Source organism: Garra rufa, chromosome 16 (assembly GCF_049309525.1).
Source record: "Garra rufa chromosome 16, GarRuf1.0, whole genome shotgun sequence".
Taxonomy (NCBI): Eukaryota; Metazoa; Chordata; class Actinopteri; order Cypriniformes; family Cyprinidae; genus Garra; species Garra rufa.
The window spans coordinates 711,717-726,024 of record NC_133376.1 but is presented as its reverse complement, the minus strand read 5'-3'; the positions used below and the strand labels follow the sequence as shown (position 1 = coordinate 726,024).

The window sequence follows — 14,308 nt, the reverse complement described above, 5'->3', positions numbered from 1 at the left end:
GCACCACCAACACTGGCGCCCCTCAAGGTTGTGTTCTTTCCCCACTGCTCTTCTCCCTCTACACCAATGATTTCACCTCTAAAGACCCCTCTGTCAATCTCCTGAAGTTTGCAGATGAGACCACATTCATCAGCCTCATTCAGGATGGTGACGAGTCTGCCTACAGACAGGAGGTTAAAGAGCTGGCTGTCTGGTGCAGTCACAACAACCTGGAGTTGTACATGCTGAAAACTGTAGAGATGATAGTGGACTTCAGGAGGAACCTCCCTGCACTTTCCCCACTCACCATCATGGACAGCACTGTGGCTACAGTGGAGACATTTCATTTTCCAGGACCTGAAGTGGGACACTCACATTGACTTCATTGTAAAATGCCTTTTTGTAGGACATCTCAATTATTTAATTGCACCGTGAGAAGGCGAGGATCGAGGAGGCTTCCTGAGGAGTCTTGAGCGAGGATACACAGGTCTATCCTATGCGGAAGTGTTTTATAGAGTAAACGTGATGCAATCCTCCCCCTTCAGATCTGTTGTAAAAATGTACATTTTTATTTTACTGTTGCAGTGTATTTGCAGTGTATATTTCAACAGGGCATCTTGCTTTGTTAATAATTATTATGAATGCCTTTGTTACAGTTCGTTGATCAGGAAGGAGGAGGCGGGAAACCTTACAGCCTTAAATAACGAACTTTAACAACATATGGGCAGATCCCTTTAGTGCAGCTGATGATGCTTTGAAGTGACGCTTGAGTGGTCAAGAATATTCTAATGTTCATCCTTTGATTCCTCCGTCCTCATTTCCTTTCCTTAAATCCTTCCCTCGTATCCTAAGAGGGTGGAGCTAAGATGTGAAGAAAGGAAGTAAGGAAAGGAAACGAGGATGCAAAAATAAGAAATGAGAAGCACCCCTGGCCTATATTAAACAACAGGTTCTAAAAAGGTCTCTTTTGGTTTGAGCCATTCCAGTTCAATTACGTGGCTAAAGAATGACCAGTCAATGTTGTTGTCACAGTTTAGCGGGTTGAGGAGTGAGATGATGAGGCAGGAACCGGAGTAAAATAACACTGAGATTTATTAAAGAAAACAGCGATGAACATGAAGTCAAAACAAACAGAAGAAACATTTAAACAAAAACCAGGAGCTAGAACAAAGAGCATGTAACGTTATCGACGGACACTGAACTGAGGAAACAAACAACTTAAATAGGAGTGGCAGGGGGTGTAGCAAATTAACAAGACAGGTGAACCAAATCAAAGCTAATGGGGACAAACCAAATAAAACACAGAACAACAGGGGGAGACAAAGGGAGAAACCAACTGAAGTCCATGTGAGGGGGGAAAACACTAGGAAACACTGACAGTAGTTAGTATTCTCCTAGTTGCATTACTGAAGTTGTTCTGGGGGGTGTTCCATAAAACAAGTTTACCAAATAAGCCAGGCTTATTTCAGTTAGTCTGACTTATTGTCACTTGATTTGGCTCAAAATAAGTCAGACTAACTGAAATAAGCCTGACTTATTTGGTAAACTTGTTTTATGGAACACCCCCCTGGACCCAAACGGGCTAGCCCAGAATGTTTATTTATTTACTTATTTTGTATTTTATTTTATTTTATTTTTTTATTTAAAGTATTTCTGCAATTCACTGTTCAAATTAGAAATACATTATACTGTACAAAGGTGTGATTGGCCTACCTTTTTCATTTATATATTCTCTCTCATTATATGTTCTGTGTCAATAGTTCTAGGAAATATGAAAATGTTCATTTGGTGTTCCTTTGGAATTGCTTTACATTCATTCAAGAAATTTTGTGTTCTCTCACAAATAAGTACTTAACTAGTTCATCGCTCATGTTTGTGACAGTGTAGTGGCCAAATCTCTTTGTTACCTTACTGTAGGCTGTATGTATGTATTGTGTGTGTATTACATGTAGTATTTTTAGACCAGTTTTGAAATTTTATTATATTTTTGTTCCTAAAATCCACCCTTCTGCTGGGATCAGTGTATTCGGAATGATGAGTGAGGATGGATAGGCAGGAACCGGAGTAAAGTAAACAATGATATTTATTGAGCAAACATAGAACATGGAGCCAAAACAGAACAGAAGTAACTTATATCAACGGACACTGGGGTGTGAACTGACACAGTCTTAAATACACTGAAAACAAGGCGTGGTTACAAACGAGATAACAGGATAACGAGGGGGAAATACAAATATGGGCAAGACTATACCAAATGACAACAAAACCAAAGGGGACAACACGGACAAAACCAAAATGCATCAGAAACATAGGGGGAAAGACACTAGGAAAACAGAAAAGACAAGACTAAATCCTGACACTAATAGGATTTGAAAATGATTAGTTTGTTTGTTTTCTTTTGAACAACCCAAATTCAAGATTTGATTCAATCTGCCAAAATCTGATCTGATAACTTTTCAACAATTGGCCCCTGGGGATAAAACATTTAGGTGATATGATCATTTATTTTGAGATGCTGTAGCAGTTTATTGTCTATATCTATCTGTATATATCTATATTTATCTAAACACTGACTTGTGCTGTACTTTGAAAACAGAAGTTGCATTGCACTCATTCTGTTAAATAAGAGGGCAAGATGTTATTATACTATGTATGCCTTGCAACCCTGACACTAATTCATATATAAAGTGTTATACAATATGAAGAAATGTAAGTTGACTAACTGTGTAAACATTGACAATGGGTTGGTTAGGCTTAGATTGTCAGGATTGTGTTCTCTTTTTCCTAGTGTGTTTCCCCCTGTGTTTCCAGTTATTTGGTTTGTTCCTTTGTCTCCCCCTTTTGTTCAATGTAAGTTGGTTTAGTCTTGCACATTTGTACTTCCCCTTGTTAATCTGTTATGTCGCCACTCCCCTTTTTCAGTATATTTATAGTCCTTTGTTCCTCACTCCCCTTGTTCGTTCTTAATGTTACGTAGTGGTGTCATCCTCCTGGTTTTCTGTTTATTGTTTAAATAAATCTACCATATCATTGTTACTCCTGTCTCCTGCAAGTTTCCTTCTGGCTTCTCACCTCGGCAACTGTGCGACATAGATAAAATGTTTACGATATTTATGATGTTAATTTAGTGTAGAAATATTATCTTCTAGAAATGAACTACTGCTGCAAACACCTTTTTATACATTCATTTGTATAGTAGTATTTTTTTCTTTGGAAATACTATGCATATTTGTATTAGGTAAAGAGTATCAATGTGGCAACTGACTAATTATATATTTTTTTGTTTCTTTCATATTCCAGACTCCAATGCAAGAATGGGTCCGTCTAACATAACAACGGTTAATGACACACAGGTGTGTGCCTCCATCGATGACTTCCGTAACCAAGTCTATTCAACAGTGTACTCTATCATCACAGTCCTAGGGCTGATGGGCAATGGCTTTGCGCTGTACGTGCTCCTTCGTACCTACCGTCAGAAATCAGCGTTCCACATCTACATGCTGAACCTGGCCGTGTCAGACCTGCTGTGTGTCAGCACTCTGCCTCTGCGGGTGCTTTACTACGTCAACAAAGGACAATGGAACCTGGGGGACTTTCTCTGCCGGATAAGTTCCTACGCACTGTATGTAAATCTCTACTGCAGCGTCTTCTTCATGATGGCCATGAGTTTTACCCGCTTTCTAGCAATTGTGTTTCCGGTGCAGAACCTGAGGCTAGCCACTGAGAAGAAGGCATGGATAGTTTGTGTGTGCATTTGGGTCTTCATTTGCACCACCAGTTCACCCTTTCTCCTCTCTGGTCAGCATACTGATCCACATTCTAACAAAACCAAGTGTTTTGAACCACCAGAAACATCCAAAAGCCTGGGAAAACTGATCGTGCTGAATTACTTTTCCCTGGTGGTGGGTTTTATTATTCCCTTCCTGGTCATCTTGCTGTGCTATGCTGGCATCTTGCGCACTCTACTCAGAAACACTAACGGTGCGAACAGGCAGCGTTACACACGTAACAAGGCCATTAGGATGATTGTTGTGGTGATGCTGGCTTTCTTGGTTAGTTTTATGCCCTATCATATACAACGCACACTGCATCTCCACTTCAAAAACCGCAAAGGTGTTAACTGTGAGGAGATTATTTATATGCAGAAGTCTGTGGTCATCACCCTCTGCCTGGCTGCTGCCAACTCATGCTTTGACCCAATGCTCTACTTTTTCTCTGGAGAGAACTTTCGACATCGACTGTCCACCTTCCGAAGGGCTTCTGGAAACATCATTGCGACTCACAAAGGCCGCCATGCTCTCCAAAACTCCCCACCTGCGGAAGAGAGCGAACTACAAAGCTGTAATGGTTCAAATAAACTTGGATAGAGGGAATGCAACAGCAGATTTCTTGAGACTAAATGAAGTTTAATTAATCAAAATAGTATGAAGAAGAAGCGTTTCTTATGTACTACATTGAGTGTTAAGACTGTAGAATGGCACTATAGGTCTTGTTCATGATTTATGATATATATAAAAGATTTTTTTCTGGTCAGTCATTTTAAGCATTAGTGCACTATTGTTCAATAAGTTTATTATTGTAATACTGTAAAACTATAATAACAAATGATAATAATGAGCCATCTGCACCGGCAGATGATATAATTATGAATGTGTCAGGGAAAAACAGCAAGGCGATTGCATTAACGTTTTAATAATTTATTGATGAACTAGTGTTTGCTTTGTTTTTTTGGTTTAAGAGATAAAGTCTCTGACTCTCGATGTCTCCACAGTAGTGGATGCACCTGTTTGCATGTTTCATAGGCATTACATAATCTGACAATATTTGTTTTCTATTTTAATTGGTTCATTTAAAAGTAGCCATTTCACTTTCTATTGATATATTTTTCATGTCTGTATGGCACAGAGTTTTGACGTTTCATGCTTAAGTTTACAGAGAATGAACGTAGAGTCTTTACAGATTCAAAATATGTATTACTCTTATCTGTATGACCAAAATGTTGAAGTATTTTAAGAGACGGCACCGGCACCTCCATCTGTCACAAAGCACGCTACTATTCAGCTTCTACACTCCCACACACTTCAATAGCACACATTTTTCTAGGTTAACATTAGATTGAGCTGAAGTGTAAAATTTCTACTACATACATCTTTCATATTTGAGGTTGATGTATGATAGGTGAGCGTTTAGATGTCCTGTCCTGTATATATATTAGGCGTGTAACGGTTCACAAAAATCACGGTTCGGTTCGATACAACACAGTGGTGTCACAGTTCGGTATGTTTTCGATACAGCAAAAAAAAAAAAAAAGCCAGATAATTTCTTTGATTTTTTTCACTTTTTATTTATTAAAACCTAAAAAAAAGCATGATTTTGTTTTTTTCTTTTACTTTAAACAATTATGGAGCTATTCTTCACCTACCTTTGGGGTTTCTGTTTATCAGCAAATAAAATAAAACCTCCTTTATAACCAAAAAGCTCCTGATAAAAAATAATAATAATAATAATAATAATAATGTAATATTGTAGTAGTTATAAACTAATAGAAAGAAAAGAACAATTTTGTTTTTATATGGAACTCAGTTTCAATCAATTTTTATGTTTGTTTGTTTTTTTTTCCAGAAAGATAGATAGGTTCTCTATTTGGGCTTTTGTTTTTCTGTACAAAGCAGGAATTATTGTCTTGCTGAAATGGGCTCGTGAAGGAATAATGTAACGGGGCTCAATTACACTTAGCAATTTCTTAAAACCCGTATTTTCCACTACCTTGTAAGGTCTCATATCCGCGGCTATAAATATACAGATCGCCTCGGTGATTTGTTTTGCCCTGTTAGAATCTGATGGAAGTGCCTGCCTGAATGCCGCGGAGATAAGTTTGTAGTGTATGTGTTTCTAGTTTTCGTCTAGTTCCACTTATTGACACACTGGGGTGATGATATGTCATGACATGTTTGAAGTATTGCCGCTGATGTAGATTACGATCGTATAGCAGATGCGACATACCATTGTTTTTTTTTTTGTCCACCACTCTCTTGCCATCACCCTCATAACTTTTACAGGGAAACCAAAGTGCTCCCAAACTCCAGACCTGTTGGTTATAGGAGGATCGTTACTAGACATCTTGCAACGAGCTAGTGCAGCAAATGCCTGTTTAGCCTGAGTAGTGTTTGGGGGTGGGAGGGGCAGTCAGCACGTTGCCTGTCACGTCGTTTAGGCTGCCTTGTTGAGCGTAGTAGCACTGAAAACATTATATTTTACACACTTTATTCTCTTTTATTTTTTTCAAATATAAAAGTATTTTTTTTAATCGTTCGGTTCGTAATGCGTACCGAACCGAAAGCCTTGTACCAAACGGTTCAATACGAATACGCGTATCGTTACACCCCTAATATATATATATATATATATATATATACACACACACACATTTAAAAATGTATGGGCATACATTTGCCATTACAAACATATTCTTGAAATATAAAATGTTTCAAAACATTTTTATCACGATAACTGAACCCCCTGGTAAATTGTTATTGGAACCATATAAACAGACTGCATTATGCATACTATGTGTATTCATTGTGAAATATTTTCTTATAGCAGCATTTTGGGATGTATCAATGTAAATGCATAATGTAATTTATTGTAAATACTAAATCTTGAAAACAGATGTAGGACAGGTCAGACAGTGATGCCTCTGCAGAAAAAAAGCAAGAATTCCATGGGAGGTTAGAGTCTGCAATCAAGGACCATAAAATCAGAAAAACTGTCATCGTGGCACCAGCAGGTCCAATTAGTCCTCCTCCATAATCATATCAATTAGGAAAATCTCCTCCAACATTGTCATCTTTAGGCAGTCAACCCAAGACAAATGGGTCTGAATGCATGACATTCTGACTATTCTGACTAAAGAATCATGAGTGGAGACAAACGGGTGATTCCCCTACCAAGACAACTTGAGCTTGAACCCCTATTGAGACATTTTAACCTCTTTCTTGAACAAAGGACTTAAATCTTCTTCTACTACCTTTACATATCTAAATGCATCAGATCATTACAAAACAATGTTAACAGGGCTTATAAACAAATAAAGTTTCATTGCATAATTCTATGTTATATGTGTAACTTATATGTTTGACTTGTTTTATGTTTTATTATATGTTTTAATCACTCACTGTTCCTTCCATTGTAACGAGAAATTATTGAATATTTTATAACAGAGTCTTCAACTCTGCCCGCTGTCTTGCAAAGTTCATTAATAACTGTGATTTTGAAATGCTCCGGATGAGCTTGATTAGCTGTTTCAGGTGTGTTTAATTAGAGCTAAACTCTATAGGACTGTGGGTCTCTAGGAACAAGGTAAAAAAAAACTCTGGTTTATAGGATGTATATGATGTTTGGTATGTGTGTGATTGTTAATTTCCCTAATGTTAAACACAGTTACAACTTTTCAACCAGTCCACCAGCAGAGTTTAAAAGCTCATGACATGAATGAATCATCAGTATAGTCAGAGAAACCAACTCTAGTCTGATTCTAGTCTAGGTCTAGTAAAAAATCTAGCATCATCTGCCAACCATTCTAGTCTCCTTTTTGTTTTCTTCCATTTACTTCAGTTTATTTTCTATTGAGAGCCTTGTTTTCCAAGTTGCCATCTTTGCTCACCTCAGACTTAAATCTGCCTATGAAACTGTGTCATTGTCAATGGTTTCCTAGGACTTTACTCCAGATTTAACCAAGACCTCCAACAAACCTGGGAAACCCCTTTCAGAGAATGATACAACATAAGGGGATCCCCATTCAAAGAAATGCAAATAATAGCAGTAAATGTACCTGTCTACCTTACATACAATTGGAAATATGACGTTATTGTTACATGTATCCTTGTGTTTCTGGTCTTTGCACTGTTTTGGTTTCTTCCATTACCTCCCCCTGCTGTTCTATTGACTTTGGTTTCTCCCTCATTATTGTCCACACCTGTCATTAGTCACTCTTTATAAGTTGTTTGTCCTTTAGGCCCCGTTTACATGAAGGGAAAACACAGATATTTCCCTGTGGTTTGGCCTCTCATTTACACGAAAACCCTGTTTTTATCACAGAAAAAGATTATTTCTAAAAACTCCGGCCAAAGTGGATAAATTTGAAAACGCCGTTTTCACATTGTAGTGTGGACTGTGAAAACGGAGGCTTTTGAAAACGATGACGCATATTTATAGTCATGTGACGCATATTGTACCAATAGATATCTATGTTTACACCAGTAATTGTGCCCGTGCTATTCACTGTCACACTGCTGCTAAAGAGATTTACCTTGTAGACTCTTCAAATTACAGTCCTAAAATGATGATAGAAAATTTACTCACAGTTGCTGTCCTGCAAAACATGACAACTGCTTTTAAGATAAAATATGAATGAGCGCGACATAGACGCGTCAGTGGATGATGAGATATTTCCGTAAATTATCCCGCCAGAAGAATTGCGTGAAAACTTATTACGTCTGTATAATTTTGGAGGCTTTGCGCATGTGCAGTAAGGCGAATTTGATGTTTTCCTACGTTTCAGTGTGAATGAGAAACTTTTGGAAAACGCTTGGAAACGCTAGTGTGGACGGAGAGTGTTTTAAAATGAAAACTCCGTTTTCAAATGTATTCCGAATTAATGTAAACGTAGCCTTAGTATCGTTGTGTCGTCTTACAGTTTTTTACGATTGCTTACACACTAAAATTAAAAAAATAACACACCATTAGTGAAACCTGACACCCAAGGAGCAAAACCTCAGCCCAAATCTACACAACTATAAGCACATTCTCAGCCTCACACTTTTTGCAAAACACTACACACATTGTTTTGCAAGACACTAAACACACTTCTCTACATTAGACACAGAAATCTACAGAAATGTCTCTTCTTTGCCATTTTAAGCCACTGCTTTGCAAAATACTACACATATGAACCAATGATCAAACATGGCCATCAGGTGTGCAGACACTTAGGTGCTTAACTGTAAACTCAACAATCAAGGTGTAAGCACTATAAAAAGGCAGTAAGTTGCAGTTAGAGGAATAAGGAGAAACATCTTTTACCACAAAGCTATTTTAAATGTTCCGGGCCAAAGCTGTGGGAACATCACTATTCATGCTGCAATCATGCAAAATGGGCTCATTACACTGGCTGCCAAAACAGGTCCTCACAATACAGAACACATACTCACATGTTTAGACAGACTAATTATTGGACAGACTAGGTATTGGACTAATGCAACCAGAAACTTGTTCCATCATTACAGTTCCTCCCACAATTCCCTGCTTTGACACATGAGTTATATTTGGTGAACTGTTACTGCAAAACTCTACACACAAATTCCTACATTTCTCAGTGCTTACACCATGAGGTCATTTAGAAAGCACAAGCATTCAAAATTGTTCACTCAAGTCTGCGAAATTTGAGCTCAATTTGCACACAGTTATCCAAGTGGAAACACTAGGAGTCAAAATTTAGCACACACCAATCAGAATCTTAGATGGAGATAAAAGAGCCAAAGTCAGCTTACAGTTTTTCTCAGTCACTTTGGTGCATTTCTCAGATCAGAAATGAAATTGTCAAAACTACTTGTTTAACATCCACATCATCTAGTCTCTTGTGCACATAATAAAAAACTTCTAATTTTTCTGATCAAGTTGCGTTTACTTTGGTACATTCATACAACTGATTATATACATTTGTCTGTGGTTTCCTACATTATCAGTTGCTATTGTCATGTTGCTCAAAATGTATTATACAGTTCTCTGTGCAATAGTCTTACCCCTCAAAACATCAAGTCATTAGCTCGTCGTATAAGTCATTACTTAAATGCAAAATTTTTGATCTAGTTGTCATAAACTGTCAATCATATATTCTATACATTTCTATTAGACTTTTTGTAAATTTGCCATGAATTATTCAAGTGAATCTTGACTTTCACTAATGAAGATATTATAGATCAACTAATGATAGAGCAGTTCTCTGAAATAGCTCAAAGGTACAGCTCATGAACCTTCCATTGGAAAGCATATATAGACAGAGGACAACGCAGGAGTTAAAAATTCTGACAGTGGACTTTCTCATTTTTATTTTCACCTTTGTGCCCATATTTCTTTTTCTTTTCTGTTTCACAATGACGTTGTAATGCGTTTTTTTTGTGTTTTTTTTTTTTTTTTTTTTTTGTCGTCAGACCACTAGTACAAGTGTAACTGTGAATCCTATCCCGTCTTTTTCAATCAGTATCCCACATACAGTAATGTGTAACTTTGAAGAGGAAGAGTAGGAGGTGAAAGAGGAAGAGGAGGAGAAGAAGGAGGACGATGATGATGACGACAACATGGAAGAGACAGAGGAAGGGCAAGGGCAAGAAGACAAGCAGTCTCATATATTTTAGTTGCCAGGGTTGGATCAGGCATGCAATAGGATTTTACCCCTGCTGCCTGGCCAGGGCTAATTTAGCCTGTGATGCTGAAGAGGTTCTTTGGCCTGTCCCAGACTAAAGACAGGATGCTGGGTAGAATAATTATTTTTGTTGTTGTTTGCTGTTTTGTACTGTAGTCGACAGTATATTACAGTTTTTGCCCATTGCTTAAACACTAAAACCGAATGCTTAGATCAAAGCCTCAATACCTAAACTTCTTGAAGCATACTTTAACCCCTTAACGCCTACTGTCATAAATATGCGACAAACCGTTTGACTCAATCAACCAGCCGAGATAGCGTCTGCATTCCCCCAATGCCGGTTAGTGCATATTCGCTACGGACCTAGGAACCTTCGACAAGCACTTGTTTCTAGTGGGACCGCAAAGTGACGGACTTATTTCTTGTTTACGCACGAGGATTACTCCGGTCGCGAAGTTATGGAAATGAGTCGGGAAAGTTTGATCCTTATGGCCTACTGTCGCTAATATGCTACAAACCTAATTATTACAATAACTTCAAAAATACTTGTCACACATATTTCACCTCATTATGTCGAGTGTATAAGCACACAATAAGCAGGTAAATATTTGTATCTTAGCACAACTTACCTTATATAAATAAAGAAGTTAAAAAAGGGTGAATAAATAAAACATTGTTTTTTGTCATTATGCCTGTTGTCGCAAATTTGCAACATACCAAAATTTCTATCTATTTGATGTGCAAAAGTGAAATTGATAATCTCAACATTTTTTACCATCTACTTAAAGGCAAAAACACACATAAAACATTTATTTATATACAGCTATATAAATTCAGGCGTTAAGGGGTTAAACACAGTGTAACCATAGCTTAAACACATTGTCAACTTTGCACTTTGTTTGCAAATCTGTGACACACTTATTGCGAAACAATACACACGTTTTCTTACATTAGACACATTGTTCACAAACAAAATCACCTGTTATCATTGGGTTAACACTCTGTTCAAAATGCAAAACTAATCTGGCAATTGTAGGCACTTACATACACACCTGAAAACACTTGCACAGAAAACAGAACACCAATCGGTCTGAGCCTTAGCACTACAAATAGGCCTCAGGTAAACCATTTTGAGAACTTTGGAAGCATGGAGGCCATGAGAGTCAGAGTTAGAGGAGGACAAAGAGGGAGAGGATTCGGACGTGGAAGAGGACGAGGACGAGGACGAGTACAAAGACAAGGACCAGTGCGTAGACGTGTGTCTGATGACATCAGGGCTACTCTGGTGGACCATGTGATAAATCATGGCCTGTCCATGAGGGAGGCTGGGCAAAGAGTCCACCCTAACCTCCGTCGCTACACAGTAGCATCGATAATAAGAACATTCCGACTGGAGAACAGGTATATCTTCAAGTTTCCACTCCAGACTGTACCTACTGTATGTGTCACATGATTCTGTATCATATTACAGTAACTGTACTATACAGAAATAGGTAGTGCTGTGAAGTATATGTAAAAGAGAAAAACATTGTGATGATACAGTACTATGTACAGTTTGAAATTACAGTATGTGAAAAAGAACCTAATCAATGACATCTTGTGGTGGCATTTTCTACAGAATGATTGGACGACCTCCTCAGGGTGGAAGGGCACGGCTCTTCACTGAACAACAAGAGCTTGCCATCATAGAAATGGTCAGAGAAAATAATGCAATCCGACTTCGAGAGTTGCAACAACGCATCATTGAAGACAGAAATGTATTCAACCATATCAACCGGGTCAGCATTTCTACACTAAGTCGCATCCTAAAGAAACATAACTTCAGAATGAAGCAGCTGTACAGGGTGCCATTTGAGCGGAACAGTGTCAGGGTGAAGGATCTGCGCCATGATTATGTGCAGGTATGTGTCACTTTACTTTACATACTATATATTGATGTGGGAATGACGGTTTATGCTGCCCCTGCCCAGCCTGCAGCTTGACCCAACCCAGCACCTACTTCTGTGAAATTCTAGACATTGTAGTTACTTTATGTGTTTTCAGTAACACTACTCAATATTTTCTGATACAGACAGTTCTGGATTTTGATGCTGCCGAACTGCCACATGAGTTCATCTACGTGGATGAGGCAGGCTTTAATCTGGCCAAAACCAGGCGTCGGGGCCGTAACGTAGTTGGGCAAAGGGCTGTTGTGAATGTCCCTGGGCAGCGTGGGGGAAATATCACCTTGTGTGCTGCAATTAGTGTCCAAGGAGTCCTGCATCACCATGCCACTCTAGGTCCCTTCAATACAGAACAGATCATTGCATTTTTAGATGCACTACATGCTGTTGTGCAGGAGAGACCAGAACAGCCCAGGTTTGTTATCATCTGGGATAATGTTAGTTTCCACCGGGCAGCTCTGGTCCGAGATTGGTTCAACAACCATAACAATTTTACAGTTTTATACCTGCCCCCTTACAGCCCTTTTCTAAATGCAATCGAGGAATTCTTTTCAGCGTGGCGGTGGAAAGTATATGATCGGCAACCACACGCCCGCATGACTCTTCTGCAAGCAATGGAAGAGGCATGCGGAGACATTGAAGTGGGATCAATCCAAGGGTGGATTCGGCACACAAGGCGATATTTTCCCCGATGCCTAGCCCGCGAGGACATCGCTTGTGATGTTGATGAGGTCTTGTGGCCAGATCCGAACAGAAGGCGGGATCCATAAGCCCCTGGCCCCCCTGTTTTTTTTTTTTTTTACTTTTGTTTTGTTGCTAAATTTGAGGATATTTGATTTTATTTTTCTGTATTTCTGTATGAATGTTTTTTTTTGTGTAAAAATGTTTGATTACAGAAACTCTACTTTTGAGTTTGAGAAAATGACAATAAAAATACAAACACAAAGACTGCAGTGTTTTATATAAAGCCCATCAGTGTGTTGCGGGTGATATGAAAGACTAATTCAAATGGTCCTTGTGTGTATGGTTTTGTTGCAAGAATTTCATTTTTAGAAAGGAGTGTTAAGTTTTGATTGCTGTGTTTCATTTTGGCATAGATGTGAGTTGTTAATCCCCAAGTGCTATGTCTGATTTATTTGTGTGTGTAGAGTTTTGACATAATGAGCCAAATTCTGCAAAAAGTGTGTAAGCAATAGGCAAAAACTGTAAATTAAGGAATAAAACACTTGCAAATGCATACATTTGTTGTGTTCATCATGTGAATTTTTTTTTTTTTTTGTATTGTTTTCGTAGAATTGTTTTGAATTTATCTCATCAGTGTGTAAAACTGTCTTGTAGTGTGTGTGTGTTTTTGAGGATTTGTGTGTCATGTCTGAGAGCAAAGTTTGGTTCCCTTCCGGGAACTCAACACTGCGTCATCAACGCTTTGGGGAATGCCATTGGCGAGCCCGCCTCCTCCCGGCGCGGTGACGTCAGCGACCAGGAAGTATATAAGCATGTGCGTTTCAAACCGGCTTCAGCTTTTGTCATTCAGCGAAGCGCTCTATGTTGGTCTGTCTGTCTGGTCTTTCATTGCTGTTTTTTGTGCCAGTTTGCACAGCTTTTGTTTGAGCAATGTCAGCCAAAAGGGGTAGAAAGTTTGACTTTGTAAAGGCGGATCAGCAGTCACACAGAATGTGTGTTCCTCCCTGCCAGCGATTCATCGTCGGTGGGGACACACACAGGATGTGTGTTTTCTGCTTGGGAGCGGAGCATGCTCAGTCAGCCCTTGAGGGGGCTGGCTGTCCGCAGTGTGAGCGTCTTCCACTGCGGGTGCTTAGTTCCCGGAGGGCTCTCTTCGAGGAGGGAGCCTTCACCAGCGTTCCTCGCGGGTCTGGCCCCGCTTCCGCCGAGGCGGAGCAGCATCTGCACTCGTGGGGTTCGCAGCTCGATCTGCTAGAGGGAATGGAGACGGGTGATCCCCTAT

General features: G+C 39.0%; 2 protein-coding genes across 2 annotated transcripts; both read left to right on the top strand.

Moving 5' to 3' along the window:
- The first annotated feature begins 3,293 nt into the window (after positions 1-3,293).
- cysltr1 (cysteinyl leukotriene receptor 1) lies at positions 3,294-4,346 on the top strand. Its single transcript, XM_073821181.1, has one exon. The coding sequence runs from the start codon at positions 3,294-3,296 to the stop codon at positions 4,344-4,346; it is 1,053 nt and encodes a 350-aa protein (XP_073677282.1).
- Positions 4,347-11,307: 6,961 nt separating this feature from the next.
- Positions 11,308-13,115, top strand: LOC141287838 (uncharacterized). The gene is made up of 3 exons (XM_073819933.1): positions 11,308-11,800; positions 12,018-12,300; positions 12,471-13,115. Exons 1-3 carry the CDS (start codon positions 11,547-11,549, stop codon positions 13,110-13,112), a joined length of 1,179 nt encoding a protein of 392 aa, XP_073676034.1. The 5' UTR covers positions 11,308-11,546; the 3' UTR covers positions 13,113-13,115.
- Positions 13,116-14,308: the final 1,193 nt, after the last annotated feature.